The sequence below is a fragment of the Benincasa hispida genome, chromosome 9, assembly GCF_009727055.1.
Source record: "Benincasa hispida cultivar B227 chromosome 9, ASM972705v1, whole genome shotgun sequence".
Taxonomy (NCBI): domain Eukaryota; kingdom Viridiplantae; phylum Streptophyta; class Magnoliopsida; order Cucurbitales; family Cucurbitaceae; genus Benincasa; species Benincasa hispida.
Window position 1 is genome coordinate 36239372 of NC_052357.1, and position 26611 is coordinate 36265982.

The following is a 26611-nucleotide window of genomic DNA, read 5'->3' on the forward strand; positions in this document are numbered from 1 at the left end:
CAATGGTTGCCAAATGTCCAATGCAGAATTTCTACACTACAATAACACTCTAGGATATGCAATGAACAAAGTTAAATTATACAATTGCCTTTGAAGTTCTTTGTCCAAATTCCAGTGAACGTAGATAATCTAACACAGAGAAGTCTGAAATTGTTTTGGAGTTGCCTTGGTTACATCTGCACTCCTCGAAGCCGAAATTTTATCTTCGCACTCGTATACAAGAGACAATCTAAAGCACGATGACATTGATCGAAAATGGAACCACCCTGAATTTTATGCAAGGGGCACAAGTTTTTATAAATACAATTTTAGATACATCGATATAATATTCAAATCATATAATATCATTCAAATGATCATAACTAATTAACATATGTATAGGGTAGATCCAAAATTGTGTTAGGAGGCACAATTTTATATAAGATTAAAATTTTAGTCCATTAACATTTAAATTTGTGTCATATATAATTCTTGAACTTTAAAAATATATACTAAAAAAAATGGATTAAATTATTGGCTACAAAATTGAAATGGTAGGTTCAATTAGAAACAAAAATATTTTTTTATCTAATACAATGATTAAGTTTTAAGCATTTTTAATATTTTATAAGATTTTTATATACTAAACGGAAAGTTTATATATCCATAGACATTTTTAAGAGATTTATTAAAGTTAAAATTAAAAGTTAAGATACTTATTAGTCATAATTTTAAACGCTAAAAATATAACTTGTGATGACTTCAATGTAATTTTAAAATAATGGCAAAGTAAATAATAAAGCAAAAGATCTATATGTAGAATGGTACTTATATGCCATAATTTTCAAAAACTAAAAATCAATAATCAAATAGTTATCCCTAGGCAAGCCTAAAATTTAAAAAATATTTATATATAAACATGAACACGTGGAAAAAAAACATTGGAATGAAGTTTTTTAAGCTATCATATATATGTGCATATGATAATCGAACTCTGGTTGCCAAATTAGTAAACTTCCACCACTGTTAAAGCAAGATTCTATCTTATTTCTCGAAGGGGTACACGTTACTATATAATCAATATACAAAAATAAAAAATATTTTTTTTTATATATTTAATAAAAAACAGTCTATTATGTAATACGATATGATGTAAAGGGGCACATGTTCCTCCTGGCCCTTTCATAGATCCGTCCATGATTGTAAATCAATTTTATACCCCAAAATATGGAAGGGTATGACACTTTAATCAAGAAAAAAGATGTACAGAACGTCCTATTTTTTAAAAATAATAATCAATGATTTATAATTTCTACATACATTCTCTCTTTACAGCCAAATACATTGACCAATAACTGAACATAATCAAAGGTGCACTATCTGCTTTTACTACTAGAAGTGAAGGTACAAGTACCTGTAAATAAAGCAAAAAACGAACAAAGTCAAAGACAACTTGACAATACATGTTGGTGTTGGTGGTTTATAAATGCAGTCCCAATGTCCTTAGCTTGAATGGTCATGATGCCACAGCCAAGTCGCCTACGGGTCACCGTCATAAAGTCCATCCAAAGTTGGTGATGATGAATATGTTAAAATTTTCTTGGGACTGTTCTGAAACTCCGCGATCAATGAATCTTCGACATTTTGATCATCCCAATTATTTCCCCTCAAGTCCAATAGCTCAAGATTACCTATATTTTAAGACAAAGCCTTGAATGTCTTATCACTCCATCAACAACATAAAGTAATAACGTATCATGAATTCTAAGGATTTATTATACTCAGTAGCTTACATCAAATAAACCAAATCATGACTCCATATAGCAATAAACATTTAGCTCATATTGAAAAATCCTCTTCCTTGGCATTATATGTTCGTGTCTGGATATTCCCCAAAGCGTAACTGCCGAAGCAGAATTCATGAAAATGAGAGTTCAATACGTTTGGTGAAAATCTAAGTTGGAAATTTTGGGATATTATCTATTTTCTTGTATACTTTCATGGTTGTAATTTCTCTTTCTTTTTTCAGATTAGGTTAATTGCAAATTCTTTAGGATCTATGAGTGGAGTACTTTTGTATAAAACTTACTATTCACTACTCGACAAAAGAAAAGTAAAAGTAAAATATCTTTCATACATCTCAAAGCTTAAAAGCTACGTTCTTAAACCCAGCCAACAGCACTCTCACATTTAATGGCCTCTCCTCCTTGCTCATCTTCCCAAGTGGCTGTGCACCATTATGCTCGTAGGTTCGAGTTGTGTTCATGACTATTTGTAGCTACTGCTATCAGGGACAGCTCTCACCGCTGTGCCACACTCACCATTGCACAACTCTCCTTGTCCCGTTGTGTCCTTTGTGGCCTCTGCTCACGCTATATCTCCTTGTCGCCTCCATAGGCCTCCAATTGTTTAAGTTGCCAGGTTTGCCTCCATGAGGCTGCTTCTGCTTCTACTTGAGCTTTCACTTCTTTGTCACTTTTTCTCAATCTTTCCTTCTTTCCTAGTTGTCTCTGACTTTTGTTTCCTATCCTTCTTCACGGCTTGGGTTTGTCTCTTTCTGCTCAAACATGTTTCTCTCTGTGTTTAGATTTTTTTAATTTATTATTATTATTATTTGGTGATAAGAAACTTGTGAATAGCATTCCACAAGAACAAAAATAGCCCAAGGGCCGAGGGATGAGAGTACCCTCTCTCAGCAAGAGCTACTTACAAAAAATCTTCCAATCATGAAGGATCATAGAATATTAGTTTGTGTTCTTCAAGAAAAATATAATACGAGTAAACTCCCAAGTCTTTGAAGGAAGCGCCTAGAAGTTGAAGTAGTCCAGAAGCTTATTCCAATTTTGATAGGAAATGGGTGAGAAAAGAAAGTAGGACGCAGCCTCATCATTTGATGATCTTCCAGTAGGAATACCAGCCAAGAGAAACAAAAGAACAAGGACAAGGACAATATTGCATAGGGTATATCTCCCAGCCTAGAATCTATACTTGAAACGATTCTTTGACAATAGTGCAAGGACGATATTTGTGCTTTTTTTAAAGGATGGAAATGAAATTGCATTTCCACTCAAAACCCCCCAACTCAAGCCTTGAATGTTTTTAAACCTCAAACCAGAAACAAGACGATAATAAATTATCAGTAACGTATAGAATAAGTACCTTTAGCAATTTTCAGGGCAGAACGTATGATGTCTAAGGATTCAACGGGCATTAGATTGTAAGATGCATTGACAGAGACAAGATCTGATGCCCCAGACAAAAGCTTCAACAAAAATGTTGCTATCTCTATCCCACCACGATTTTTGCTACAATAAAAAACATAGACATTTATATTTCAGTGCGCCATTTAGAAAAAAGAATAATGAACTAGTTCATGAACGTTAATTTTGAACCTTATGTTGATGTTCACAATATTTGACCCTTCAGCTACTCCTTCAATTAAATCCTTAAACCCGCATGTACCCAAGCCAATGCCTTCAACATTCAGTACTTGAATTGATTTCCTCATGAAAACGCCCAAGGCTCCTGCTACCGAGCTTCAAAACAAGAGTACACAGCAATCAAATATTTGAGTGGAAACTATGAAATAGTCGTGATTTCTGGCTATTGTCAAATATGCAAACCTTCCAAGGCTATTATCTGCAACAGAAAGTGACCTAAGTGGTTTCCTCAAAGTTGACAGCACATTCAAGAGTTGTGTGACTCCATCACAGGAAAGCTCACAGTTCTCTAAATTCAGATCAGCAAAGGGAAAGCTCCTTTCAGAAGCTTCAATAAAATAGGGGATTAAATTCCTGTAAATGCACAAGGTTGGTAAAAACTTGCTTATACTAGAGCTAAATAATATACAATAAAATAATAATAATAATAATAAACAAACAAACAAATAAATAAAAACTAAAGAAGAAAAGAAGGACCTGATTCCATCATCCTCAATAGGATTATCACTTATATCCAGGAACTCCAAGTTTGGAATATGAGCCAAAGCATATCTTAGGTTATCTGCATCATCTTTCCTTAGCTCATTTCCCCTAAAATAAGAAAAAGGTGATTCATCTCTGTTCTCTGCACAAGTAGTAACAGAAGAAAACTATTCTACTAAATTACAAATATTAAACTAGATATGAAATCAAGATTAGTTTAACTGCATTTATTGGTCATGGGATGTATGACATCTCTCTCTCTCTCTCTCATTTTTTAATATGGAAAACTTCAATCAGTGAAAGAACAACATAGAGATCCACACACAAAAGGAAGTCCCAAATCAAAAGTTCGGAGTAAAAAAACACAAAGTAGAGAGAACTCCAACTTACCATAATATAAATAAAGCTATTTTAAAACTCAAGGACATAGTTGTACAACCTATAGAACAGATCCTATTCAAGTAAGGTCATTAATATATATATAATTATAAAACAAACTTGACTCAAGATCTTCTACATGTGCCCAACAAAATCCTTTGTCAAAATCCTCATATACCTTGAGAAGATCCATCTTGGGTTGGGTTTCATTAAATAATATGGTTAAGGTATGGGTCAATTCAAAGGTGTAAAAAAGATTGGATTGTTGCAAGCTGAATCACAATCATACAAACCTTGCAACATGTTATAGTGCTAATATTAGGGTTATTTTATTATTGTAAATATCTTTATGGCTTTTTTACACTTTCCAACTTAGGTCACTCTTGTACACTAGTGTGTGTGTATATATATATATATCACTTTAGTGAATAGAATAAACTATTCGAATTCTCTCAAACCTAAGAGTTTTACGTGATATCAGAGCTCTAGGAAATTAGGGTTTCGTGAACTTTAGGGTTTGAAAGTTTAAAACCCATCTGTGTTGCATCTAGGGTTTTGTGGAGTGGTTGGGTCTATACTTCTATTCATCGTCGTATGCCGTCACTGTTGTCGTTGTCGTTGTTCGCTACCGCCACCGACGCAAGTTAGGTCCTTTTTTGACAATGCTCATTCCAACAGGAAGCCTAACCGCTGATCTAGAGAATCTTCGTGGTCTGGTGATTGTCTGAGCAACACGTGAAGCACACGCACCGCCGCCATATTCTGTCCTTTTGTCTTCCATGCGTGTGATCAGAATCATCTCCTTCAGCCGTTGTCGTTGGTTTGATTGTTGTGGCCTTGTATTCTCTATTTTGTGGTTTGCTAGAGCACAACCTCTTTGGAATATTAGAGGTTTCTTCAATACAAATTTCTTTTAGATTTTAATTTGTATTTCTGTCTATTTTGAAGGTTATGGCTGATAAGAAACTAGCAATCGTTTCCGAGATGATTCCGTGGTGTTGAAAGTTACCAAACATAAGTTGAATGGATCTAATTATTGTTCATGGAGATCAAATGTTCGTCATTTTATAAGGAGCATTGAGATGGATGATCACATCACTGAAGAGGCAGTGACAGATGCTACTAACAAAATTTGGTTGCAAGGCAATTCAAGAATGCTTATACTAATCAAGAATTCTATTGAGCGTGAAGTCGTTGGGTTAGTAAATCATTGTGAATCAACCAAAGACCTATTGGAATATCTAGATTTTCTCTATTCTGGAAAAGAAAATATCAAGAGTGTTTGACGTTTGTAAGACTATATCAACCTGATCAAGGAGAGAAACCCCTTACAAATTACTTTATGGAGGTGAAAAATACGTGTAGAATTCAATGCATTGATGCCAATTAGCATCGATCCAAAAATTCAAGTGACTCAATGTGAAAAGTTGTTTATCATGAGTTTCCTAGTCGGTTTTGCACTGAAATATGAGATGACCAAAGATCAATTTTTGTCAAGCTCAAGTATCTCATTGTTGGAAGAAGCTTAGACTCGTATACTTCATACAGAAAAGCCACAAGCAATTATGCCATCTAATTCTAGCTTTTGATTGGACGCACAAATGACTATAGAGGTAATAAGGGGTGTGGATCAAATAGCTTCAAAGGTTATCCCAATAACCAACCATTCAAGAGATGTTTGCTATTACTATCATAAACCAGGTCCATACAATATGTGATTGTAGAAGATTGTTGAATAAGAGTCAGAGGGTATCGATGCACATATTGCTTCTAATACTAATAGTCTTGAGAAGTCCATTACGATCTTTACAGAGGAGTTTACTAAATTTCAACAGTATCAGGAGTCATTGACAACATCATATTCTACTCCCATTACTACTAGCATAGAGATAAGTAATATCTCTGAATGTCTTCTTTCCTCCCCTTCAAAATGGGTCACTGACTCTGGCTCTACAGAACATATGACAGATAACCCTAGTTTATTTTCTAACCTTTGTCCATCTACTTCTTCATCTAATGTCACTATAGTTGATGGAACCACCACTCCTGTGTTAGGATCAGGAATTGTCCATTTTACTAAATCAATGTCTCTGTCATCGGTTTTAAACTTACCACAGTTCTCCTTTAATTTGATTTCTGTCAGTAAATTCACTCGTGATCTTCATTGTTGTGTCTCATTTTTTTTTCCTGGTTATTGCTTATTTAAGGATCTTATGATGAAGCAGACTATTGGTAGAGGACATGAATGTGGAGGTCTTTACATTTTCTAACCTTAAATGCCTACAACCATCATATGCTCTAGTGCTTCGTCTCCCTTTGAAGAACATTGTCGTTTGGGTCATTCATCTATCTCTGTGTTGAAAAGTCTTCGTCCTCAGTTTCAGCATTTGTCTTCTTTAGATTGTGAGTCATGTTGGTTTGCTAAGTTTCATAGTTTGAGTTTGTATCCTCAAGTAAATAAATGAGCTAGTGCTCCATTTGAATTAGTCCATTCTGATGTCTGGTGTTCATATCCTATTGGGTCCAAAAGAAGGTTTCAACATTTTGTTACATTTATCGATGACTATTCTCATGCAACGTGGTTATATCTAATGAAACATCGTCCTAAGTTACTTTCTCATTTTCGTAATTTTCATGCTGAAATTCGAACTCATTTTTGTGGTTCTCTTAAAATCTTATGAAGCGATAATTTTGAAGAATATTTCTCGCACTCGATTCTTATTTAGATGCCCATCGCATTCTCCATCAATCTTATTGCATCAATACTCCATCTCAAAATGGGGTTGCAAAATGAAAGAATCGTCTTCTTCTTGAAACAACTAGAGCCTTAATGTTTCATATGCATGTTCTAAAATCCTCTTGGGTTGATGCTGTTTCAACAACTTGTTTCTTAATAAGTCACATGTCCTCTTCCATTCTTAAGGGTAAGATACCTTTTCGTACTTTATGCCCCAAAAAACCTTTGTTTCCTATTACACCTAAAATATTTGGTTGTATTTGCTTTGTTCCGGATGTTCAGTCTCAACTTACCAAGCTAGATCCAAAGTCCTTAAAATATATTTTCTTAGGTTATTCTCATGTTCAGAAGGGGTATCAGTGTTATTGTCCTAGTTTGGATAAATATCTTGTCTCTCCTGATGTCATGTCACCTTTTAAAACTGTTCATGAAGTTTTGTCTCATCCTGGATAGTGTGCCGCTATGGTGGAGGAGATGGCTGCCTTAGATGATAATTGTACTAGGGATTTAGTTTCTCTCCCTGAAAGAAAGAAGCCTATCAGTGATAAATGGGCGTTTGCAGTTAAAGTCAATCTTGATGGTTCTATAGCTCGATTAAAAGCACGTCTTGTTGCTAAAGGCTATGCACAAACTTATGGTGTTGACTATGTTGATACTTTTTCTCCAGTAGCTAAAATGACATTTGTGAGGGTTGTTGATTTCATTAGCTTCAATCAATCACTGGTTTTTGTATCACCTTGATATTAAAAATGCTTTTCTTCACGGTGATCTTCAAGAAGAGGTGTATATGGAGCAACCACCAGGGTTTGTTTCTTAGGGTGAGAATGGAAAGGTATGTCGCCTTCGTAAATCTTCATATGGATTAAAGCAAAGTCTCCAAGCTTGGTTTGGGAAATTTAGTCAGGTGATTGAAAACTTTGGAATGTAGAAGAGCACGTCAGATCATTCAGTCTTCTTTAAGAGATCTAAGAGTGGTGTCAGTTAAATATGTCGATGATATTGAGATTACTGGTGATGACGCTTTAGGTATTAAGTCCCTACAAACCTTTCTCCACGGTAATTCCATGCGAAAGATTTGAAAATGTTGAAATACTTTTTAGGAATTAAGGTAATAATGAGCAAGAGAGGAATATTGTTATCACAGAGAAAATATGTACTTAACTTGTTGACTGAAACAGGGAAGTTAGAGGCTAGGTCATGTAGTACCCCAACGATGCCTAACTTACGGCTCACAAAAGATGGAGAATTGCTAAAAGATCCTGAAGATATAGGAGGTTAGTGGGAAACTTAATTATCTTATGGTGACTCGACCAAACATAGCCTATTCAGTGAGTATTGTGAGCCAGTATTTGCCATGTCCTGCAATTGATCATTGGGCTGCATTGGAACAAATTTTGTGTTATCTCAAGGTTGCTCCTGGGTATGGTTTATTATATAAGGATTATAGCCATACTAATATTAAATGTTTCTCAGATGCCGATTAGGCAAGATCTAAAGAAGATAGAAGATCAACTTCAGGATATTCTGGTTTTGTCGATGGTAATTTGATTTCTTGGAGGATTAAGAAACAAAATGTGGTGTCACGTTCAAGTGTTGAATCAAAATATAGAGCAATGACACAATCTGTGTGTGAATTGATTTGGATATATCAACTTCTTGTTGAATTGGGATTTGATATCACCACACCGACAAAATTGTGGCGTGATAATCAAACAACATTTCATATCGCATCTAATCTAGTATTCCATGAAAGGACTAAACATATTGAAGTAGATTGTCATTTTGTACGTGAAAATTCAACAAGGTTTGGTATCTATAGGGTATGTGAAGACTGGAGAACAGTTAGGAGATATCTTCACGAAAACGTTAAATGGAGCACGTGTAGGCTATCTATGTAATAAGTTGGACATGATTAATATATAAGCTCCAACTTGAGAGGGAGTGTCATAGTGCTAACATTAGGATTATTTTATTATTGTAAATATTTTTATTATACTGTCCTTTATGGTCTTTTTACACTTTCTTACTTGGGTCACTCTAGTACACTTGTATATATATATCTCTTTAGTAAACGGAATAAACTATTCAGATTCTCTCAAACCTAAGAGTTTTACACAACAAAAAACGGCACATACGTCAAGTAGGTCCTAGGCCAGGTCATCTTCGCGTGGGTTCTACGTTCTCCTCTTCTTCTCATCTTCATCTTCCTTGTCGCCTTCTACACACTTGATCTTTTGCAGCGTTGATTGATTCGCCTTTTCCTTCTTCCTTCTTTGTTATTTCTTCTTCGTGCAAGACTGTAATTTGGGTTTCCATCTCACAAAAAGGTCTTCGTCGGCATTTTTCTTCATTGTCGATCATGTCCTCTTCTTCACACATCTTCTTCTGCAAATTTCACTTCTTCAACATATGGGTTCTGCAATTTTACCCCTACGTTCTTCTTTGCCTTCATTTTTAGAATTTTCTTCATCTTGTTTGCTTGACACTTCTTCACACACGAATTATAAAACTTTGAGATTTTTGTTTTGTGCGTTTTTTGCATGGTTTCACAGCTTTGGGGAATTTCTTTGGTTATCTTGAATGTTCCTTTCAAAAACCACAATACTAGCCCTTTACGTTCTTGTCGTTCAGATATATCTCTCAAAGACGCTAGATTTCATCCAATCTCTTCCAGAATTCCTCCCAATTCATGTTTGATCCAAAAACTGGCATGTTCTTGAATAGATTTCCGCATTCCTTTCTCGTGTTCCATATTCGAGACAGAAGTTTGTATTTGAATGTTCTTCTAGCATGGAAATCCTCCCTTCTTAGGCAATTCTGACAGTTTTCTTTCTAGGGTTCCCCTTAGATGTGCATTGTTTGGTAACGAGTACAGCTCACAAAGCTTCCTCTTGCGATCTATGTTGACAAGAGTTTCTTGATCTTCCACTGATGGTAGCCAACGTTGGCTCAAGTGAGTCCTCTAATACCAAATTGGTGTAGTCTAAGAGGATAAAAAGGAAGTTTTCTCTAAGAATCAATCAAAAGTCTTAATTATGAATGAAGATTATTGAATACATAAGGGCAATTCTCTATTTTTAGAGAATTGGAAAGAAACTAGGAAAGAAAATACAAAAATGAAACTAAAGAGGAATTAACCAAGTTTTAACAAATATTAAAATGAATTTACCCCAATTCACCCTTATCCTACCACATCACAACAAGTATCTTTGATACCTTAAATTGAGTATACGCAATGATTGCAAGGATTTTCCAACCATGGAAAACGCCTGAATGCCAGTCAAAGATCTCCTATTAAAATTGGAGAGCCATCCTGCCATCTACAAAGTTGTTGAGAAGGTATTGCATCGACTGGCTCATAACAACCAAAATTTAAAAAGAAAAAAATATGCATACTTACATTATTTTCTGAAAGATCAAGGACAGACAAACAAGATGAAGCATCGAGAAGAGTGTGAAAGACGAGTTTTCCAAAGTTTTTACCCAGGTTGTTCTCACATAGTTTGAAAGAATATAAGTACCTGAAAATAAATAGAAAAAGTAGTTGAAACCAAGTTTTAAGAAAAATGAAAGAGATATAATCTATAGGAAATTCAAAATAAAATAGAAGCCCGTGCAAGGAACTCCTTTTACTTTCCCAATTGATTGGGTAAAAAATATAGAACAAAAGGGTGGATAACTAAGAGTACCATACTGTTGAAGTCTTACCGGCATACTTCTTGCTTCTATATATAACACTCAATACAATATATTTCCCATTGTATTATTGAAATGATAATACATGAAATTCAAATTGGTGGAGATACCTTCCCGATGAAAAAAATGATACCAGTCCCGATGGCAGTGCGACAGGGTCAGCTTCATCAAAGTATGATGCATTGATTGAGAAGTGCAGTATATCATGTGTTTTTCTATTATGGATTAGAGCATCACAAATTGAATTAACAGAAGTTGAAGATAGCTTGCAATGAATGAGTTCAAGAGAAGTTAAAGTTTCCCTGTTTTGATTTAGGAGTTTGCATAATCCATCAACCTGATCAAATGTAAAAGCCAAGTCAAGATAAAACATTTTCATTGATATTAGAAAAGTTACAAGTTACTTGAAATTGCTACCAATTTTCCGAAGAGATCAAAACATAAAGGAACTCCAATACTAAAATTATGCGCATTATAAACTTCATAAATACCAAAAAACAATCTACCATGAGATCACAACACTATAACCTCTCACAAATAGCATTACACAAAAAAACAAAAAACAAAGCATTCCAAACAGAATATATATATGGATTACATAATTTTGAAAAGCTTTGGAGAGACCACACCATGAAGCTTGATAAGTTCAAAAGAATCAAAACTTCCTTCCCCACGAGTAATTTTGCAGACCCTCTTATATCCTTCATATCATATTCTCCAAATAACAAATTTAGCAATGTTGACTCAAAAGATTCTTGTTTCCCCTCTAAAGCTATGACTGCAAAGAGAATTGATGATATTGCTTCGAGCCCCAAAATCTAGCATATCCAAAAATTTGAAAATATGCCTCCCATGAATGCTTGCTGTACAAGCAATAGAAGAATAAATGTTATTATATTACAAGTTTAGTCCTAGACTTTCAAGTTTGTGTCTATTTAGTTCTCCAACTTTAAAAAGTGTCTAATAGGTCACTAAACTTTAAAAGGACCTAATAGGTCCTTCAACTTTCAATTTTGTGTCCAATAGGTTCGTGACCTATTCAAAATTATGAACAATTAAGGCCATGTTTCGTAACCATTTGGTTTTTGAAAATTAAACTAATAAATACCCCTCCAGCTCTAGGTTTCTTTGCTTTGTTTTCTAACTTTCTACCAATGTTTTCAAAAACCAAGTCAAACTTTGAAAACTAAAAAGAGTAGTTTTTAAAAAATTGTTTTTGTTTTAGGAATTTGGTTAAGAATTCAACTTTTTCGCTTAGAGAATGTGAAAATCATGTAAAAAATTGAGAAGAAACAAGCACAATATTCAAAAACCAAAAACCGAATTGTTATCAAGTGGGACCTAATTGATCTAATAGATATAAAATTAAATTTTGAAGTCTAATGTGATCTAAGGGAGTGTTTGGAGCACTAAGTTGAGTTATGGAGTTTGGAGTTAGGAAGTCCATGGGAAAATTTGTACGGATGGCCCCTTTTTAGGGGTCCAACTGAAATTTGGCCCAAGGTTCAAAACTGAATGAAAAATAGTCTTCTATTGACGTCAACCACATGTAAAAGTACCCATTTAACCCCAAAACACACATGAAGGCCTCCCATTTTTGGGTTTCCATGCCATTTTTTCAAGTATATGTTTGGGGTGCAAAGTTGTGAAATGAAGTTCCTCAATAAATGTGCAAAATAGAGAAAGATGAGAAGATGGAGTTCCGATAAATGTTCAAACTTCGATAGTGTTCACAATTGAAGTTGAGTTATATAACACCAACTTATAAAGTTGGTGGTCCAAACACCCTCTGAACTTTCAAATTTGTGTCTAATACATTCATAAAAGATCTTGAATAGGTCAAGGACCTATTAGACACAAAATTGAAACCTCAAAGACATATCGGTGGTTGGATACAGAACTGAAAATTTTAAAGACATATTAAATGATTTGGAAAGGTCATGGATGGACAGAAAATTGAAAGTTCAAATCTTTTACAGTTTATGACCTCTAATTGGAGTAGCCTTCACAAATTTTTTTGTAACTATACCACTCTCACTATCACATAGATTGTACGTCTTTTTGTAATCTTTGGTTAAGGAGAGGCTCTAGGCTGTTTCCTTTTTTCTTTTCTTTCTTTTTTATTTTTTTATTTTTAAGGAACGAAGTCTTCAATTTTCTTTTCTTTTTTTTTTTTCAGAAAAAAGGTGTTCAAGAAACAATCACACACTTTTTAAAGTTCAGAAACTAAACTTGCCATTTAAACAAGAATAAATGATGAATGGCTTCTCAATCCTTAAAAGTTAAAACACAAAAGACAACAACTAGGACTCAACACCCAATCTAGGCATTTTCTTATCCTCACCTTATATGCAAATGTAAATTATCTATTAATTAAAATATAAATAAAAACTGAGCTCACTTGCCCCTGGAATCTGATCCACCTTAACACCAAAGTCTGCAACTTGCAGCTCCTTAATACATGCTGCAACATTAGAAATAAGAGCTATGAAAAAAAGCAAGAAGATGGCAAAACAAGTACCTTTTTACTGAAGTAATACATAAAAGAAGGTAAAAATACTGTGACACAAATAAGTTCTAAAGAGACGGGGCTAGCTCTGCTTGTCTTGCAGAACTTGACACAAATAAGTTCGTCAATTATTTTTCATTATTATTTTTTGATTTAATGAGAAACCGATGTTTATTAAGAAAAATGAAAAAGCAACCAAAGGAGACAATACAAAAATTTTATAATACTTTTTACATTTATAACATGAATTGAAAACACATTTTACTGATATGCACAAGATTTACCCAGAACATGAATGATGATACCACTGAAATCTGAAGGACAACAATTGCATTAAAAGTTTTTTTTAAAAAAAAATCATTAACTTACACAAATTTCCGAAACACAGAGAACACTCTGAAGCCTCAAACATCTGTACCAATAAAAGCGCATAGAATAAGATGTTCTGCTGAACCCAAAATATGAATTGTATTGTAAAGGACCAAAATGTGCTAAGAAAAATCGAAATCATTCAATCACTGAAATTAACTCATTTTTTTGGTAAGTTTATACTGATTTAGCATGAAGGGAGCCATCTTTTATGCTTTTATCTGGTAAAGACCCCTATTTTTTTTTTTTTTTTTTTAATGAGAAACAAATGATATTATTCAAATGACATAAAGCCTCGCCCTATTTTGTAATTTCAAGACCATTTCTATGTTAGATTGTAGTTGGGAGGGGTGTTTTCTGTTATTTTGTTTATTGTAGTTGATAGTTCTGTAACTTTTCAAATCTCAATGAAAAGTCTATAATTCTTGTAAAAACGATAGATGTGTGTGTGTGAAGAATTCATAGGCATAAATCAGATTAAATCACAACGGATAGTCTTAAAAATTAAAATGTGTGTACTTAAATGGCATTAGCAGTAGAACCTCTATAAGGCATTGAGCACATTGAAAAAACCCACTAGTAAGAATTCAATCTTAAGCAGCACTAGTAAATACTCTATAATCAACAAGTATAGTGGCCAAATCAACAAGTATAGTGGCCACAGGAAGTAAACTGCTAAAAACCATTATTTTTTCCCTTATTAATCTTAGGGGAAAAGGGTTTCTTAAATAGAAGAAATACCCAATTACAAATAAGGAAAGAATAAAATACAGCAAAAATAATACAATAAGTACAATATAAAATTTCACAATAAAAGAAATAATCTACACTCCCCTCAAGCTGGTTTGAAGATATCATTCATAGCCAGCTTGTCAATCAACTTGTTGAATTGCCACTTTGGAAGACCTTTGGTTAACACATCTGCAATTTGCTTTGCTGTTGGGAGAAAGGGAATGCATATATTATTCCTGCATCAATCTTTTCCTTTATGAAGTATTTATTAACTTCAATATGTTTGGTCCTATCATGAAGGACTGGATTGTGGGCAATGGAAATTGCTGACTTGTTATCACAATAAATGTGTATGGGCATTGTCTGAGAGAAATTCAATTCTTCCAGTAGTCTTCTTATCCATATGTCCTCACAAATACCATGGGCTAATGTCCTAAATTATGCTCCAGCACTACTTCTTGCAACCACACTTTGTTTTTTACTTCGCCAAGTAACCAAATTTCCTCCAACAAAAGAGCAATACCCCGAAGTAGATCTTCTATCAGTCGTGCTTCCTGCCCAATCAATATCAGTGTAAACCTCAATGTTTAGGTGGTCATGCTTTGTGAATAATATACCTTTTCCTAAAGTACCTTTCAAATATCTCAAAATTCTATAAACTGCTTCAAAGTGAACTGACCTGGGAGCATGTATGAATTGACTTACTACACTAATTGCGAAAGCAATGTCAGGACGTGTGAGAGAGGTATATGAGTCTCCCTACAAGCCTCTGGTACTTTTCCTTTCCTTTTACTTCTTTTTCAGTTGCAGCAACCAATTTTAAATTTTGCTCAATAGGAGCTTTTGCTATCTTGCAACCAAGTAAACCTGTCTCATTCAGTAGGTCAAGAATATACTTCCTCTGGTTGACAAGAATGTCATTTTTAGATCTGGCAAACTCCATTCCTAGAAAATACTTTTAAGGTTCCCAGGTCCTTGATTTGAAAATCATTAGCAAAGTTTTTCTTCAAGATATTCAGTCCTGTCTCATCATTACCTGTAAGAATGATATCATCAATATACACTTTCAAAACGACCAACTTACCACTTCCAGTATGTTTATAGAACATAGTATAATCAGCTTGACTTTGACTTAATCCATAGCTTGTGACTGCCTTTTCAAACCGTTCAAACCATGCTCTGGGAGATTGTTTAAGCCCATAGAATGATTTCTTTTAACTTGCACACTTTGTTAATCCCGAGATCTACCTCAAAACCAGGTGGCAAGTCCATAAAAATCTCTTCTTCAAGATCCCCATTGAGAAATGCATTCTTCACATCAAGTTGATAAAGTGGCCAATCAAAATTAACTGCACAAACAACAAGATTCTAATAAAATTAATTTTAGCTACTGGAGCAAATGTTTCTTGATAATCAATGCCATAGGTCTGAGTGAACCCCTTGGCAACCAATCTGACCTTGTACCTTTCAATACTACCATCAACTTTACATTTTACAATGAACACCCATTTGCATCCCACTGTCTTCTTATCTTTTGGTAGTTCAACTATGTCTCATATGCTATTTTGTTTCAGTGCATTGAACTCTTCCATCACTGCTAATTTCCAATTTAAATCATTTAGGGCTTCCTGTATATTCCTTGAAACAAATAGGTTGGTTATTTTGGATGTGAAGGCTTTATGACAATCGGACAATCTATGATAAGAAAGATAGTTTTCAATGGGATATTTAGTGCATTTACGAGTACATTTCCTATGGGCAATTGGAATATCAAGATTAGAGACGTCAGGTAAAGGATTAGAAGGAGATGAAGAACTAGGAGAACAAGGAGTAGAGTGTCTAATACCTAGATCTTCAAGATCATTCATCGGAGTATTAGATTGGTCCTATGATAAGTCAATTGTCTGTTCTCGGACTCTTTGAGTCAAGTTTCTTCTAGTATAAACCTGAAGTTCAGGATTTCGACTTGTAGAGTCATTTTGTAGTGTTTCTCCCCCTAAAGAAGAACTCTCCATACTTGGTATCGAAGGACTAGAGCTCATAATTGCAAGGACCACTGATGTTTGGGAGAGATAAAGTATCCCAAAAATTATCTTCAAGGTTAGATATCTCCCACGGAAGAAAATTTGGGCCAAAAAAAGGTTGATTTTCCAAAAAAGACACATTCATACACTCAAAATGCTTGTGGGTCAAAGGATCAAAACATTTGTAAGCTTTCTTATGAGAAACATAGCCTACAAAAATGCATTTAGTGGCTTGAGGATCAAGCTTAGTTCGAGAAAGAGAAGTATGGACATAAGCAGTACACCCAAACAATGTAATTGGTAAATCAGAAAACAATTGGTTATTAGGAAAAAACTCATTGAAGTGATTAAGAGGAGTTTTATTATTCAAAACCTTAGACGACATTTGATTTATCAGATATGTAGCTGTAAGAACGACATCACACCACAAATAGTTTGGAACATTCATAGAGAACATAAGGGCACGAGCAACTTCAAGTAAGTGTCTATTCTTTCGCTCAGCAATGGCATTCTGCTGAGGCGTGTCACGACACGTAGCTTGATGAAAAATGTCTTTTTCTTGCAAAAAATTGGTTAATTGTTCATTGAAATATTCAGTGTCGTTATCAGAGTGAAGAATTTGAATTTTAGTTTGAAATTGAGTCTCTATCATATTGTAAAACCGAATAAAAACCTCTTTTACCTCTGACTTTTTTGTTAACAAATAAAGCCAAGTTAAACGAGTGTGGTCATCTATAAAGGTAACAAACCAACACTTACCACTATGAGTTAAGACTTTAGACGGACCCCAAACATCAGTATGAATTAAGGAAAAAGGTGATGAAGCCTTGTACGGTTTAGGCAAATAGGTGGATCGATGATGTTTGACAAAAATACAACTTTCACATTGAAAAACTGAACAATCAAATCCTTTAAATAAATCGGGAAATAGATACTTTAAATAAAAGAAATGTGGATTCCCTAATCTACGATGTCAAAGCATGATGTTTTCTTTAGCAGGAGGAGAACAAACACTACTCAAGCCCTGAACTTTTTTATGACTAGCAGAAACTTCATCAAAGTAATAGAGACCATCAATCATCCTAGCACGTCCAATCGTCCCCCCCGATTCCTGATCCTGAAAGATACAATGAGTTTCACAAAAGATAACACGACAGTTAGCATCCTTAGAGAGTTTACTAACAGACAACAAGTTACAAGCTAATTTTGGAATATGAAGGACAGAACGTTATATAAGTTTTATAGTCAAAGGAATAGTTCCTTTTCCTACAATAGGGGTGAAGCTGCCATCGGCAATGCGAATTTTTTCATTGCAATACACAGGAGAATATGATTCAAATAAACAAGAGGAACTGGTCATATGATCAAAAGCTCTAGAGTCTATAATCCATGGAGATGAATTAAGGCAAGAGAGAGCTTGAGGACAAGTACCTGATTGTGCCAAGAAAACACTAGGATTACCAGATGATGAATTGGTCTGTAGCAGCTTCAGAATTTGATCAATTTGCTCTTTATTAAACGGGTTGGAGTCAACAACATTAGCATTAGAGGTATGTTGATGGGAATTGTGCTCACCTTGCTTAGAACTTTTCCAATTCGCAGGTTTTCCATGAAGTTTTCAACAAGTTTCACGTGTATGTCGAGGTTTATTGCAATGGTCGCACTAGACACGAGGCTTTTCATGTGGCTTATTGGATTGATTAGAAGCCTTCATTGCAGTATTTTCAATCACCAATGCAGAGCATTCAACTAAGTCAATAGGTTTTTTGCAAATCATAACATTCCTGTAGCTTTCTTCCCTGCGAACTTTAGAAAAAACATCATTAATAGTTGGAAGAGTAGTTTTTCCAAGTATTCTACCTCTAACTTCATCGAACTCAACATTGAGGCCAACAAGGAATTTGTAAATACAATCATCTTCAATAGTTTTCCTATAGTGCTTTTGGTCCTCTGTAGACTTCCACTCATACGTACCAAATAGGTTAAGGTCTTGCCAAATCCTTTTTAATGAGTGAAAGTACTGTGTAACGGAGCTAGTTCCTTGTCGTATATCACCCAATTTTAAGTTCAACTCAAATACTTGTGACTGGTTGCCCAAATCAAAATACATCTGAGTTACACTATCCCATAATTCCTTGGCAATAGAGTAACACATATAGTTACAACCAATGTCTTCGACCATGGAATTGACAAGCCAAGTCATAACCATGGAGTTTTCAGCGTCCCATTCGGCGAATGAAGGGTCATCTGGACTAGGAATGGTTTTTTCTCCTGTGATGTAACCAATCTTCCCTTGTCCACGAATATACATTCGAACACTTTGGGACCAACGAAGAAAATTATCCCCATTGAGTCGAATGGTAGTTATTTGGATAGTGGGACCGGTTGAATGGCCACGATTGTCGCAAACTCGAATGATGGATACCTTAGTGTTCGACATATCGTTGAAAAAAAGGAAACCCAAAATACAAAATCAATAGATGGGAAAAAAAAACTGAGCCTTAAACGAACCAGCAACTAGAAAAATTATAGCTGACGGACAGCGGCAATCTGTCGACAGCGGAAACGGCGGTTGGCAGCGCAAACACAGTCGGACGGCAAGACTGCGAAATCGCAACAAAAAAACGCGACTTAAACAACGTTCGCGACTTTTAGGCGGACGTTCGGCGGCGGAGCTTCAAGTGGCCGACAAAAGGCTGGGTTTTTTCTAGGGTTTCGAAAAGAAAAAAAATAGGGTTTTTTTTTTTTTTAGGGTTTCAAAAATTTTGTTGCTCTGATACCATGCTAAAAACCATTATTTTTTCTCTTATTAATCTTAGGAGAAAAGGGTTTCTTAAATAGAAGAAATACCCAAATACAAAAAAGGAAAGAATAAAATACAACAAAAATAATACAATAAATACAATATAAAACTTCACAATAACGGAAATAATCAACATAAACAAAATGCATCCAACTGCCAATTTATATATGAGACCAAGTTAAATTCCATAATGAACGACTTACAGAGCATAGCACCCAAATTCTTGGCAATGATAGCTTAATTTTCTATACTTTGCACACCAGAAATGAGCAGACCCTTCGCTGGCAATAAATTTCAATATAGAATCTGCAAAAGAAAGGACGAGAATTTAATGGTTAGCAGAATGCCATGTGCCCCCCCCAAAAAAAAAGGCACCTCCAACAGACACACAAAAAAGAGAGTATAGTCAACCAAACCCTGCGGCAAAAATATCCAGATATAAAGAGCTACTAGGTGTATTTCAGCTTTCACCTCACTGATGTTAAGTGGCGATTTCCAACAAAGTTTACCAATAGGTGTAAGGGCTTTGAATTTATTGCCCAATATATAACCTTCCATTTGCTCTATAAAAGTATGGTTCCTCATTTATTATAAAAGATAACTGATGCTAGAAGAAAGTTCCACAGAATTACCATACAATATTTTAAAACACAGAAACAAAACCATCATTATCACCTGACGTCTCTATTTCTCCAATACACTTAGAAAAAGATGGTAGGGAGGCTATTTCTGCTGCTTCATCTAGGCAACTGTTTTTAATGATTGACATGGTAAAAAGTACAGATCATAAATAAAAGATGAATCAAGAGTCAATGAGAAGAACACACCATCTTATCAGGTAGGTATACCTTTGCAAGTGCCTCTCCCAATATATCTGCTGCCAGTCAACTGGCTGGATAGTATCAGTTAGCTTTGACCATCGTAAATTGAAATTCTTCTTCCATGCTAAATTAAAATTACAGTGCCTATAAAGTTATACACGCATCATTAAGGCTTCTTTTCCTTCCCGAATGTTTAATCTTACACCACAACCAAGAAAAAAAAAATGCTAAACTAGAATATGGTGAAATTGAAAAACCTTCTACGCTTCTGCCCACCCTTAACACAATCATTATCATATTCATCCTCATTCTGGAGCTCAAATGGCCTGCTCGAGGAATATTTTTAAAATTCAGTGTACAGTTAACACTTGAAAATGGTTGTTACCGAAGTGATGTATCATTGATATATTTCAGATTCTCATTGAATTCATTCCAAATGTTCAGAATCACAAATTCTCATCTGACTACAAAATAGTTTATTATCAAAAAGAGAAAAAAATGGTTCAGACTAGAAGATAGTTGGCATGTTTGAAATGGGTGAAATTTGATGGAGCATCGTGTAACTCAACTTCCTAACATCGAATCAGTGGGATAGGAAGCATTCATTGAAAGTTCAATCAGAAATGCACTCACAAGCATCAAAGAATATATTAATACGAAAGTAATAAATGAAGTTTTTATTTTTCATTCGGGGGGGGGAAGAAAGAAAGAACGAATACAAGAAGATTAACTAGGGCCAGAAAGCACAAACCAACAAAGAGAAGGGGCTACAGAAACCAACAAACAGGACCTTGTCACCTAAGAATGGTTCCAGTCCAAGAGAATAAGACCTAATGAACAATTACAAAAATCTTTAAACACGAATGCCCAAAGTAAGCAATTAAATCTAGCTACAAATAAAACCTCCTCCCATAACCACCCCTAAAGATTCAATTATTTCTCTCCATCTATATGCCCCAAAGAACTGCGCAAAGTGCAAACGAAGGGAGGAAAAAAAAACCCCCCAACCCTCCATAAAACCCTTTTCCCCGGGGGAAGAATGAAGCAAAATCTCCCCCATCATCAGACAACACCCCCCTATGAGTATACTACAAGCCAAAGACCAAAAGCCTCAAACAACTAATCCTAAATTGAGCAAGCAAACTGACAACTCCAAAGCAAATGACCCAAGAACCAAAATGCCTTCTTACCAAGAATACACCACAGCGGACCCAAGAAGACGAAAAGAAAGAATGACTCTAAATCTAATCCATAGCATTAATTCACACCCTGTGCAAAACCTGCCATTAATAGAATTTGACGTCCTTGGGAAAATTAACCTTCAACAATAAAGAAAATAAATGGATTAAACATTGGTTTGCCCTTTGTGCTAGAAGAATGGAGAATGCCTCAATCATATCTTCTTCCTTTGCTCTTACTCTCGATGGTGTTGGTTTAATTTATTTCATTTGTTTGTCTCAAATGGATCTTTGCCAACCGTTTTAGGGATAGCGTCCTTCAAATTCTCGGTGGGCCATCTCTGAAATCAAAAGTGCAATTATTGTGGACCAATGCAGTTAAAGGTCGAAAAAAATCAGGGCATTTTCAAGATTCACCTTGTTCATGCGTTGAGTGCTTCGATTCAGCCCATATAGAGGCTTCATCTTGGCGTTCATTATCTAATGACTTCAAAGGATACTCTATTCAAGAATTGAATAGAAATTGGGAGAGTTTCATTGTTCTCTTTTGATTGCTATCTTGTTTTTTTGTACTTCTATTTCGTCTACCTTTTCAGTTACAGTTTTTTCTTAATAGATTTTTTGTACTTTGGAGCATTAGCTTCTTTTCATTTCCTTGATGAAAAGTTTTAAGTACCATTTTCAAAAAAGGAAAACAAAAAACAAAAAACAAAGAAAACAAGGGGGAGTGGATGGACAAGGGTTACAAAAGAGGTTAAAGAAAGAACCACAAGAGAGCCCTTTCGAAGGATCAAGAGACCAATAACACATATCCCAACTCCATGGCCAAATTAGAATATTCTCCAATAAAGGTAAGCTCCAGCATCTAGAGCCTCTCTAATGTAATAAAGTAAGTGGTTTCCATTAAGAATGACACAATTTCAAACAAATTACACTTTTCGGTCTCTATAATTTGGAGTTTCGATACCTAGAATTTCAAAATTGACGATCTCTAAGGTTTAAAAAATAGTTCTAAATAGTCCTTCATATTATTTGACTATGATGTTGCAGTTAAGTGATGACTACAATTTTATATGATGTGCCAAATTTTAGTAATTTTATACTCCAATTTTATCATGTGACCTTTCTTCGTTTTCTCCTTTGGTCACTTTTCCCTCTCTTTCTCCTTTGAAGCCATTTAAAATTTCTCCCTCCTCTGTTTTTCCACGGACACCATCCATGACTCAAAAAAAAACTCTCTTTGTTTTGCCATTATCGTGCCTATTAAAGGAAACCCATCTCTCTATTCCACAGCTCTTGAAGGAAGCCCAAAACTTCCTCCCATTACCATGGCTTTGGCAAAAAACTCAATTCCAAGAAGACAAGAACAACTCAATCACCCATTTTTACATTCTGTAACTTCTCTATAGTTTCTAAGACCTCACGAAAACCCAATCACCTTTTAATACAAGACAATAGCGTCCTCTTCTTCCTCCTCTTTCCTCCCATTTCCCTCTCACCAAATTTAAAGAGAGTTCTTCCTCATGTTCTTTCAATCCCTCTTTTCCCATTCCCTTTCCCAAGACCCAAATAATCATTCCAAAACCCTCATTTCTTCATGTCATCCCAATCCTCATATTCACTTCAGAATCATTTTGTCACTACATATTTGGATTCTTCAATCACAATTTTTTTGGTCTCCTCCACTGCAGAACTGGAGTGAAATAATCTTCATAGAGAATGTTCCTCAATTATTCTGATTGTCTATGAGAATTGATTTGTGGTTTGGTAATTGATTTTCGTCCCTGGTTCTATGTATAATCAGATGAAGAAATAAAAAGCAGGAATAGGTCTTCGGGCTGTTATTGAATGTTTGATGATTCTGGAGGAAGATTTCACTATTATGTGAAATAACTCATGCATTTTCACAATTTTCATAATTTGAAATAAGACCAAGGGAGTAGCACCAATATGTATGGAACCCCAAACATCGTTTTATGGCCTATCTACTTTACCAACATGTTCTCTATTACGTTCCAGTCAAACAAACCACGATACAACAAAAAAATCGACCAATTAGAGAGATGAAGACAAGTTTTTAGTTGACTTTACGATGGCATAGTTAGCTCATTTTCAGAGCTCGTGGTGTGGCTTTGATAGGTGTTCACTGATTTTTGTTTCATTTCATTGTAAGCATAAGGACGTAGACCACAAGACGGAACTCTGCAAAATGCCAACGAGTAATGACTCAAATGGTGTCAATCCTTCCCAAAGCCACTAGCGGTGCAAAACATAGGGTCTCCTTCAAGATAATTGACAAATCATCGGAGATAGAACTTTCTTTTTTAATATAATCTAAACAGAAAGTAAACACACATTGTGTAGTTTTTTCCCCATATAGATGATAAAATCTGAAAACTCTTGAAGATCATTCAACTCACAAGGTGGGTTGTACAACATGCGCCTTAACACATAGGTTCGTTGAACTCACACTATCAACTTTCTAATTTCATGGACCACATGAAAGATTCAAAAATCCACCTTTCACTCAAGCTATATATCAAGGGGCAAACTTTAAATTCATGCTATCAACTTACTGAACTCACAGACCACATAAACTTAAGGGTTGTTTGGTCCCCTAACTTGAAGTTGGTGGAGTGGTTACTATAGCATACTCCATATTTAAGGCTCCAAATATAGTGTGGTATTTATAACTATTTATAACCTATAATTAACTACAGTAATACTATTTGAAATATCTCTTTGTTACAATATTTACTATTTCCTACTTATCCTCTCTCTCTCTTTGGTACAGTGTTTACTATTTATTACCTATCCTTATTAACTAAGACTAAAATAGTCTGCACTCCAAATACAGACTATTATAAACCATAGACTATAATAACCTCAAACTATAGTAACCAACTCAACACCCCCAAATGCCTCTTTAGGATTCAGAAATCTGCCTTTCACTCAAGCTATACAGTTATTTTTACCCATCATAAAGCAACTAACCAAACACAAGTTATATAGGCACAATTTTTCTTAACTCATTCTTCCATACAATCCAGGTATAGGCTAAACAAATTTCCAACCCAAGCTATTTAAACGTCCCATCAAGTGCCAAACATATAACTGTTTGACACACCCAAAAGTATGGAACGTAGTGATCGTGGCAGAAATTTGCCCTATAAGAAGCTTAGCTAAAACATCTACCTGAAAGTTCAACATATATAAGTCACTGGTTAAGGCAGATCTTTCTCAAGGTAGAAAGTTAAATCTCCACTCTCATATTTGTTGAACTTGAAGAGAAAATTGAGAAGAAAAAAAACAAACAAAAACAAAGGTTTTCAGTTCAATTTTTAATCCGATAAAACCACAAGGATAAGACCGCCTCCAATCATGCGAAATGGCAAGAGATAATAGGTTAATTAGGGTGGGACAACGTACATTCCAGAATGTAAATTCTGTAAAGCCAACGGCGGGAGCTGCGAAGCCAGAGTATCCAACAAGTCAGGAGGAAGGTCATAGACGGCCGGTGGAATGTCACCCCCTAACAGTCAAAAAGAACAACGGATTAAGAAAACACGGCAGAGAAACGAATACGGAGGAACTGAGTATAAGTAACACAAGAATTATGGAGATAATTACTGTGAACAATCTCATCTCTGAGTAAGGCGGTGCATAGAAAGAGCAGCGACGGAGCTTCCGCCATGAAAACTGGAATGAAAAACAACGGAGTTGTAAACAGAAATGGATAATGGTCAGCGAAGAGTTCCAAGATTTGGTATAATTACCGGAGGGGGGCGGCACCGGGAGTTCCTACGGCGTACCTCTCACCGTGCGACGTGGCTGTTGTTGATTTTGTTTTTGTTAAATTATACAACATATCTCTCAAAAATAATTAGAAAATATCTACATGTTTTGAAAACATACATACCCTAAAACTTTTTTTTTTTTTGAAAAAAAAAAGGTTTTTTAAAATAATAAAGAAATTTTCACCTATGGAAAATATGTCAAACTATTTACAAAAATGACAAAAAAAAATATTGATGGACATGGATAGTAACGTCTATAGTTTATCAGTATCTATCATTGATAGACAGACTTCTATCTGTTAAGGAAGCCCATTGAGTTAGGCCTATTTTTCAATATTTCATTTATTGTAACCCCAAATTATAAAGGGCCTCTTTTCAATTGTTTTTTTTTTTATTCCTTTTATTCATTATGTTACCCGAGGTATGATTTGGTGCGTGTGAGTTTAGCAAGAGTTTCTCCTCCAACTTTTCTATTTTTGTGATATTCATAATAACTATACAAAAAGTTAGGCTTTTATCTTGCATCTACTTTCTCCCTTCTATGAAATTTTATTTCCTAAGTTGGTATCAGAATATTGTCAAATGACTTTGTTATTTTTTTTCTGCATTGTTCTTAATTCTCTCGATCTAGGGCTTGTTTTCTGATGAGCTCTCAATCTTCCACAACAGAGATTGAAGGATTGGAAGATCATCTTCATTTTTTTCACAAATGTTTAGCTTGAGTAACAAAATCTTCATTGTTAAACTTAATGATGACAACTTTCTTCTATGAAAGTTTCAGGTTTTTACTACGTTAGAAGGATATGAGCTTGAATTTTTTCTCCAATCTAAATCGGAACCTCCACCAAAGTTCATCACCACTGCAAGTGAAACAGAACCTATCGCGACTGCCTTTTCTTCATTGACTATAGTTCAGATCCTTAATCATGGAAACGGCAAGATCGATTTATATCATTGTGGTTACTTGGCTTGATGAATGAGGATATTCTAAATCAGATGTTAAACTATCAATCAATGAAGGATATTTGGGCAACAGTACAAGGTATTTAATCAGTTCGTTGTCTTACTCAAGTCGTGCAATTTAAAAATAAACTACAATATATGAATGAGGGAGCTATGCCTTTAAAAGAATATTTCATAAAGATTCAACAGTGTGTAGATGCCCTTGCATTTGTTGGTAAGCCTGTTACTCAAGATGATCATATACTCTATATATTATATGGGTTAAGATCTGAATATGAGTCTATGATCCCAGTTATTTTTGCTAGAACTGATTCTCCTTCAATACAAGATACCACTTCTCTGTTGCTTACAGAGGAAACTCGGATTGAAACTAAGATTATCCCTGAAGGAGCGTGACCAGCAGCTAATTTAACTTCTCAAACCTCAGAAAAAGAAGGAGACCAATCCACTAAATCCAATAACTTTTAACAATTTAATTAAAATAATCAGAAAGGTTGTGGTGGTGGTCGAAACCAAAGAGGTCGTTCGAAATGGAATGGTCGAAACAAACCTCAATGTCACATTTGTACTAAATTTAGTCATACAACTGATCGATGTTTTCTTCGTTATATACCGTCTTAATTTGTTCCACCATTAGGTTAATCTAATCATGTTTTATCTTCGAATTCTACTAATCCGACTGGCTTTTCTCCCCTGTCATCT

The 26611-nt window shown here is 35.0% G+C and overlaps 1 protein-coding gene and 1 long non-coding RNA gene across 7 annotated transcripts; both read right to left on the minus strand.

The window, feature by feature from the left end:
• Positions 1 to 1195: 1195 nt before the first annotated feature.
• Positions 1196 to 25032, minus strand: LOC120085036. Of its 6 annotated transcripts, XM_039040863.1 has the most exons (18): positions 24926 to 25032; positions 24780 to 24848; positions 24579 to 24681; positions 20229 to 20297; positions 19999 to 20115; positions 19826 to 19899; positions 19354 to 19456; positions 13592 to 13634; positions 13115 to 13177; positions 10824 to 11050; positions 10418 to 10538; positions 10234 to 10337; positions 3897 to 4010; positions 3603 to 3773; positions 3372 to 3515; positions 3139 to 3284; positions 1773 to 1882; positions 1536 to 1670 (listed from the first exon to the last, which is right to left on the minus strand). In XM_039040863.1, exons 2-17 carry the CDS (start codon positions 24841 to 24843, stop codon positions 1788 to 1790), a joined length of 1758 nt encoding a protein of 585 aa, XP_038896791.1. In that variant the 5' UTR covers positions 24844 to 24848; positions 24926 to 25032; the 3' UTR covers positions 1536 to 1670; positions 1773 to 1787. The 6 variants fall into 6 exon arrangements, 5 of the variants coding, with proteins under 5 accessions (XP_038896789.1, XP_038896792.1, XP_038896794.1 ...); XM_039040861.1 differs by lacking the exon at positions 1773 to 1882 and having other exon boundaries at positions 1196 to 1670; XM_039040865.1 differs by lacking the exons at positions 1536 to 1670; positions 1773 to 1882 and adding an exon at positions 1923 to 2536.
• LOC120085037 lies at positions 13641 to 17905 on the minus strand. Its single transcript, XR_005483799.1, has 3 exons — positions 17779 to 17905; positions 15572 to 17464; positions 13641 to 15359 (listed from the first exon to the last, which is right to left on the minus strand). It is a non-coding gene; the product is annotated as an uncharacterized LOC120085037 (long non-coding RNA).
• Positions 25033 to 26611: the final 1579 nt, after the last annotated feature.

Bases quoted from the DNA above. Each gene is read 5' to 3' on its own strand.
- LOC120085036 (XM_039040861.1), bottom strand. From the start codon at position 24,843: ATGGCGGAAGCTCCGTCGCTGCTCTTTCTATGCACCGCCTTACTCAGA. The intron at 20,298-24,578 runs GTACGTTGTCCC...TTCCTCGAGCAG, and splicing joins CAGAATTTACATTCTGGAAT to GCCATTTGAGCTCCAGAATG. The intron at 13,178-13,591 runs GTAAGTTAATGA...CTAATGTTGCAG, and splicing joins TCTGTGTTTCGGAAATTTGT to CATGTATTAAGGAGCTGCAA.